Source organism: Pagrus pagrus (genome assembly GCF_965226575.1).
Source record: "Pagrus pagrus genome assembly, chromosome: 5".
NCBI classification, from domain to species: Eukaryota; Metazoa; Chordata; class Actinopteri; order Spariformes; family Sparidae; genus Pagrus; species Pagrus pagrus.
This window is the reverse complement of record NC_140189.1, coordinates 18,908,213-18,915,895: the sequence shown is the minus strand read 5'-3', so window position 1 is coordinate 18,915,895 and position 7,683 is coordinate 18,908,213. Positions and strand designations below refer to the sequence as shown.

Genomic DNA, 7,683 nt, shown 5'->3' with positions numbered 1-7,683 from the left:
GAATGTTTGGAAAAAAAGATAATCGAAATAGTTCATTATTCTTTTTCTATCATTCAAGTCAGCGTTTAGGTTTCTTTGTTGAAAAACTAACTGGGTCAGTAGCCTACTTGAAAAGCTAAATCTACATCTTAAACATTAAAACTGAAACATTTAGGACATTGTTACTTTGTAATTATAATAATTGAATAATCAGATACTCCCTATTATTATATTATAAATGCAGTGTGTCAGTTCGACGTTGTACAATTTAAATGCAGGATTACAGGACAGAGAGATGATAAGGAAACATATGGCAGAAAGAAATTGACCCTATTATTTACTATTTCAGATGACTGACTGTATAACACACAGCAGCCTATATCAGTCCTGATTGTATCATTCTTTTCACTTATTTCTAACAGTCTCTTGGTTGGAGCCCATCTATTAAACGTCCTATAGTGGGGATGTTAGTGATGGAAAAGGGTAAAAGCTGTTTCTTCTCCTCCTGTCAGAAGTACTCACATCACTGCGAGGTGACAGCTGGCATGTCACGATTGTTTCTGCATCCCACGATGCCATGCGTGCAAGAGACCAGCTTGAACTGAATAAAACAACCATGGGTGTGCTGACAGAGACTGCCAGGATTTTAACAAGCAGTGCGCGATTTATCTGTCAGAGCAGACAGAGATGATGAAGGTGACATTGGTCTGCACATGAAGACCCTGGCATGGAGGAAGAGCGTGAGTTTCTGATCTGCGCATGAAGCTGTCTTTCATAAAAATCTCTTCCATTCATTAAAATAAAATCCTTCACGTGGGGTTTCAGTCCCCCCCCCAGCTCAGCACGCAGCTGTTCTCTCTCTCCGATAGGTGGCCTCAGCGACACACTGGCCCGGCCGTGCTTGGCCTTTGTCCTGATCCAGTTTTATAACCTCACATCTTAATCTAATGAAACTACAGCACAGTGCAGATTCAACTGGGTCAAATGAAGAGAAGGCGCTGCTGATGACAGGTGGGTTCAATGGGCACTGTGATGCTCTGACCTCCAAACTGTGCATGAGAGGCCACTCATGACGAGTCAGGTGTTCACCTGCTGTATCGCACTCTATAGGGGAATCGGTGGCCAAAGGGGGGCTCAGTCACATGCTTTCAGTCCTACTTCACTTTCTCTTGAATGGGACAACGTCAGAGCGCCGGAGCGCACACGGTCTCTGGGATTTGGCCACAGACGCGCGCTGAGGCTGCAGGAGGACGCAGCGAGAGCGCTGATGGCTGAGTGACATTTGAGGACTGAGGACTGTTGTGCGTCTAATTTCTTCGTGGGTACAAGTCAGGGACGCGGAGCCCACCGAGGATACTATTAGACTGTTCTGTGATGCGTTTTTGTCGGACACGGACACTGGATGGACTTTACGCTGCGAAGTTCAAGACAGAAGAGGCGATGGGACATTTATTTTGAAATGTAAGATGAAGCCACAGCTGATCGCATCTCTGTCTATGAGTAAGAGGTGAGTGAGAGGATTAAGATAAAAATAGAACAAGGGCATTTTGGGTTTATTTGGGGAAGGTGTGACTTTTTATTAGTCATGCTTTAATAAATACAATGCGCTCACGGGAAAATCCTGAGCTCACAGCTGAAGCCTGTCGGGTGTTAAACACGAAGCGCTGTCATGGCATTACACAATGTTATCGACTATCTGACATACACAAGTATGTATAATCAGAGCTTATACAAAAACACCAACATGAAGATGATGTTTTAACCAATATTGCATTTTTATGACAGGGACTATCATCTATAAAATAATAATTTAACATAATTAATGTCTTTAATCTGCAGGGCTGCTGATGACTTTAGTAAGCAGACAGAGACATTCCTGAAATGACAGTTTGGGACCTACAAACTGGGCAGGCTGAAGAGCTCACAATCATTACTTGAGGAATCAAGTTACCACTACCTCTTCAGCACTGCAGCTCAATGATGTCAAATCTAATTAACAAAGTCAGGAGGCAAACATCCGGCCCACAGAGGCTTTTCCTCAAACATCTCACCCTGCATCATTTATCAGAGGATGCAATGATGGGGATTTTTTACAATCCTGGAGCGCAGGAGCCTCACAGATTCTGATCGTGTGGATATGATGTAGCCCGACTCATCAGTATGACTTAAACGAACACATGTTTCGGGATGGATCTCATGAACTTCACGACTGTCATCGACAGTGGGTTTCTGGAAGAGGCTCAGTCGAGCCGCGTCCTAACTGGCTGTTTCCTTTCGCTGCTCATCCTCACCACCTTGCTGGGAAACATGCTTGTTTGTGCCGCAGTCACTAAGTTTCGACACCTGCGCTCCAAAGTGACCAACTTTTTTGTGATCTCGCTGGCCGTGTCGGACCTCTTGGTGGCCATCTTGGTGATGCCGTGGAAAGCAGTGACAGAGATCGCCGGCTTTTGGCCGTTCGGCTCCTTCTGTGACACCTGGGTGGCTTTTGACATCATGTGCTCCACAGCGTCCATTTTGAACCTTTGTGTGATAAGTTTGGACCGCTACTGGGCCATCTCCAGCCCTTTTCGCTATGAGAGGAAGATGACACCCAGAGTGGCCTATGTGATGATCAGCGTGGCCTGGACGCTGTCTGTGCTCATCTCCTTCATACCAGTGCAGCTCAACTGGCACAAGGCCCAAACTAAATCTTACACCCCTCATTCTGGCTCTCCAGGTTCGAATGCTACATCTTACCGCAGCGCAGAGAACTGTGACTCGAGCCTAAACAGGACCTACGCCATCTCCACCTCTCTCATAAGCTTTTACATCCCTGTGGCCATCATGGTGGCCACCTACACCCAGATCTACCGCATCGCACACAGACAAATCAGGAGGATCTCTGCCCTGGAGCGAGCGGCCGAAAGTGCCAAGAACAGACACGACAGCATGGGCGGAGGCTCCAGCATCGCCGAGTCCGAGAGCTCCTTCAAAATGACGTTCAAAAGGGAGACCAAGGTGCTGAAGACCCTCTCGGTGATCATGGGGGTGTTTGTGTGCTGCTGGCTCCCATTCTTCATTCTCAACTGCATGGTTCCCTTCTGCGAGCAGTCAAGCGGAGGGGAGGCTTTCCCCTGCATCAGCCCCACCACGTTTGACGTGTTCGTGTGGTTCGGCTGGGCTAATTCCTCCCTCAACCCCATCATCTATGCCTTCAATGCAGATTTCCGTAAGGCCTTCTCCATCCTGCTGGGCTGCCACAGACTTTATCCAGGAGGCCACAACATAGAGACAGTCAGTCTAAACAAGAAATGACTCACGACTCTCTCACAGCACTGACTCATCCTTAATGCTAAGAGTCCAAGGGTTCCTGTACAGGCCGGTCTGATCGACTTCAAACGAGGACGCTGCTCTCTGTGCTGACTCTTAGTGTGACTGAAGGATGCGCTGACCCCGTATGTACCCATGCTTGCATTGGGCGAGCAGCCCCGTCTGTGCGAAGACTGTCAGAGTGAGCTCGCCGTGCTCACCATGGTCGCTGCACCGTCTTCAAATGGAAGGAACTCCTCAGAGAGGAGATGGGATTTTGGGGATTGAGATTAAGACTCTTCGTTGTTGTGCCAGGCAGCTGGGAGCACAGCGGTGCTGACACGCCCCTGGGATAGATAATCCCATGACTGGGCAGCATGCTTCCTAATGCTGTCAGACAGTGCTCTCTTCAATACCATCACACACACGTACACAAACACAAACACTGTCAAAACATGCTCCTCTAAATACAGCGCAGCGCCCAGCATGCACACTACAACAAATTACATGACAGCACACTAAAAAATACTGCTACTGATTAACATCCTGCGCTCTGCGAGGGTTCCTGCAGTGAAGCATTACACTAAATCCTGTTTCTACACAGATGAACATGTCGGTGAAGTACATCCACATTCGATCTGACTTTTTTGGGAAGTAAAAGTGAAAAATGCAGCTTGTCAGACAGCAGGTCACATCTCATCGCTGCTATCGGTGCAGAGTTGTTATTTATATCTCATCCAAACGTCGAATCATCATAACTTTAAACCAAATTTACTCAACAGACACCTCGTAAATTATTTGTTTCACTGCTCTAAGTGTTTTATGGATGAGTGTCTCATATCACTTGGTGTGTCCTGTATTTTTCATAAACAACAGCTGATGACCTCTTTTAAGGAAAAGGCACAAAACCCAAATTAAGGTTTTGCTTCACATGTGGTGTCTTTGATTGTTGTGCTTATTTGGGGGCTGATGTAGAACTGTAATTGAATGACTAATATTGAGGAAGATCAGTTTTAATTTGCTCTTTAATTTGAATTATTAAAAGATAACCTTGGATAAATGTGGATCTTATTTTAATAGTTCTGGCTATCATTACTATTGGTTATGAAAACATTGCACTCAAAGTAATTGCTGACATCTGGGAACACTGACGTCACCACAATGGAAAACCGACAGGGCAGGAAACATGAGCAGCCGGACATTGAGACCCGTTGTAACCCAGCTCACAGTGAAGTCAGATTATTGAAGCCACTTTATCTGCAGGCAAAGCTGAAAGTGAGCAAATGTAAAAATAATCCTTGGTAGCAGAAGAAAACTATGTGTCGTGCACCAGGGCTGTCACTCTTTCAAAAACTTAAGTCCTTCCTCATGTCATAGGTCGCTTCTACTCTACATTTTACATTGGGTAAATTATAATTACAGTTATACATGACATGTAATGGATGGCCGCCGCGAGAGAACAAGGCCATTACCTGCTGCATGTACGCACTGTGAATTTTCATTTCAAGTAATTACAGATTGAAGGTGACAGCCCTAGTTAAGATAAATAGGGTAAGTGTGTGATGTAAATGGTAAATGGCGAAGTCAGTCCTTAAACTGATGGGCGTTTACAATTGACAGTTTGTGTGATTATTATTGTTGCTCCTCCATATCAGCCGTAGATTGCTAAACTGAGGGTTTGTCTGAAACCTGTGAACTTAATATGTGACTTCCTATCTCGTCAGATGTCTTTTTTTCAATCTCCGTACAAATTACACAAATTTACACTTTACACAACTGCGTGCAGTGCATGGATAAGAACATGGCTTGAGTGTAAATAAGTATGTTAAATTATGTTACATACATGATGTTCGTTACGTCCATTGACTTACGGGCGAAAGTTAAAGGACCAATCATTATCTACTCACCCTCATGCCGATGGAACGTCCGTGAAGTTTTGTAGTCCATCAAACATTTCTGGAGCTTCACAGTAAAACAGTGTTGCAGCACTCACTTGAACAACTGAAGTAAATGGGGACTTGTTATTAAACTGCCGAACACAAAACATTAAATTGCTCCATACAGCTTGTACGATGTAATCCAAGTCTTTGGAAGCCCAGAGATCCCAAATGGATTCGAAAATAAATTATTACACACACACACGCATGGTCGAGTTTGTGCACCCACCCCTTGGGCATCTCAGTGCTTTCAGAGACTTGGATTATGCAATACAAGCTGTATGGAGCCATTTTATGTTTTTTACATTTTAAAACAAGTCCTACCTACGTCTACTTTATTTGTTTAGAAACACTATTTTGCAACACTATTTTGCTGTGAAGCTTCCAAAATGTTTTGTGGACTACGAAATTTCCCCCAAACTTTCCATTTGTTTGAGGGTGCGTAGATACGGACCGACTCTTTACTCTTTAAAGGAAGTGAACATTTCCTTCTGGTTTCACACAGGACACAAACATGAAAAGTGTGGTTAATAGTTCTGTGGTTGTTTGACACATCAGTCACCTCCATCAACCCCCATCCTCCATACTACTTGGACTTTCTTGCTCGTCACTTCGTCACCTGGCATTTTTTGTTTGTGGTATTTGGACACATCTGATTTCCACAGAACTTGAACGACTGGCGTATGTACTGCACATAATTTGGAAGTCTGCGGTTGTGTAATATGTACGCAGATTGAATCAACTGTGATGCTCTGCAAGAAAGCAAATGATGTTTTTCCCAAAATGTCAAACTGATCCTTTACAAGTACAATATCATCATGTCTGATAGAAATGATGGCCAAAACTATAAAACAGGATCCAGGAATAATCCTATAAAGTGAAGCATTGCATTTTGGCATATGAAGAACAGGATGCATTGCCACAATCATTAACAGTTACCTCTAATTTGATGTGCTGTATTTATTTTTTAATGTTCTAACTTGCTTCATCGATTAGCTACTGATGACACAAACAACAGCTGTAGGTGTTCATGCTTGCAGTTGTTTTGGAGGCCTGACAAATAAATAAATGTTGTTATGTTTCATTCAGAACAGAAGAAACAGTTGTGTCTGCTTTAGCCATGATGTGGAGCTATCTCAACGCACAGCCTAATAAACGTGTATGTGTCCATTTCGGTGAAATCCACACGTGTGCTGTTTGTGTTGTACAGCTTTGACCTCCACAGATCAAACTTCCTGAAGCACTTTTAACACCAGAGTCTAAAGGGTAAAACTTAACGGGACCAGCTGTGTCTCACATTCGACATTTCACTCTTGCTCCCTGGTGTCTGTGTGTCTGCTCAGTTTAGTGATGTATTGCCTTCATTAGCAGTGTGAAAGGCCCAATCTGGAGTCGTGAATAGCCTGGAATAATAAAGTAAAGCCAGCACTGTGGTACCTCTTTATCCCTACTGTTGATTTTGCATCTTTCAGTTATTGCACTCAAGTAGTTTTTCACCCTCAAGTAATTGACTGAACTCCTGAAACAATACCTAACAACTAAACAAGAGTCACAGCTTAATAATGTAGAAAGAGGTGATTGTAAATTCTCAGTGGTTCACTGGATTTTGTTGCGCAAGACCCAGATTCTTTCTCAGATCTGCCTGATACCTCTTAAATCAAAATCTAAGTTGATTTGGAGTTAAGTTTCTGTGTATTAAAGCTAATGAATATTTCCGTGGATGTGCCCACTCTTCATCAACCATGAAAATCTGAAAGAGATGAGCGTGAGTGTGGAACAGTTGCTATGGCTTATCACATAAATGCTTGAAAGTGATTAAAGAGTCACGAGCAACTCTCATTATACAGCAAGTCTCACAAAAGGTCTGAGGACAGACTTTTCAATCAAATTAAGTTTATGCTCATTAGAAATGTGAAAAAATTTAAATACTGTTTTGATAACTTGCATGCGCACGCACATGCGCGCGCGCGCGCGCGCACACACACACACACACACACACACACACACACACACACACACACACACACACACACAGAGCTGTCCTTTAAAGCCCGCTTTCCCTGGGCCCCGGACTGTCCTTGCCTCTGTGAAACCTCCTCAAGCGTGCCACAGGAAGGGAACAGCAATTAATTTGACTGACATCATTCAGAGTGATGGCTGAGGTGGCGACAAGACAGGGTGTGTGTGCATGTGTGTGTTGTACAGCGCAACTATCACCTGCTTCGGCATTCAACCCAGAGTCCCTGCAATGTCGACCGCACGCTGTAAACTCAGTGAAATTGTTTCCTTTTGTTATCTTTTTGCTCCAGTGAGATTCTCAAAGCGATACTGTCTTTTTAGATTGGCACATCGGAGGAGCGATGTTAGACGTGGCAGCTTCAGATGATGCTAATGACTGGCCCTGGGGAAATGATTTACTGAGACAGGGAGAGAGAAAGGAGGAAAGGGGCAAGGAGAGAGACAGTCTTATGTAAGT

General features: G+C 44.0%; 1 protein-coding gene across 1 annotated transcript; it reads left to right on the top strand.

The window, feature by feature from the left end:
- Positions 1-829: 829 nt before the first annotated feature.
- Positions 830-7,106, top strand: drd1a (dopamine receptor D1a). Its single transcript, XM_084353078.1, has 2 exons — positions 830-1,486; positions 1,819-7,106. The coding sequence occupies exon 2, from the start codon at positions 2,167-2,169 to the stop codon at positions 3,274-3,276; it is 1,110 nt and encodes a 369-aa protein (XP_084209204.1). The 5' UTR covers positions 830-1,486; positions 1,819-2,166; the 3' UTR covers positions 3,277-7,106.
- The last annotated feature ends 577 nt before the right edge of the window (positions 7,107-7,683 follow it).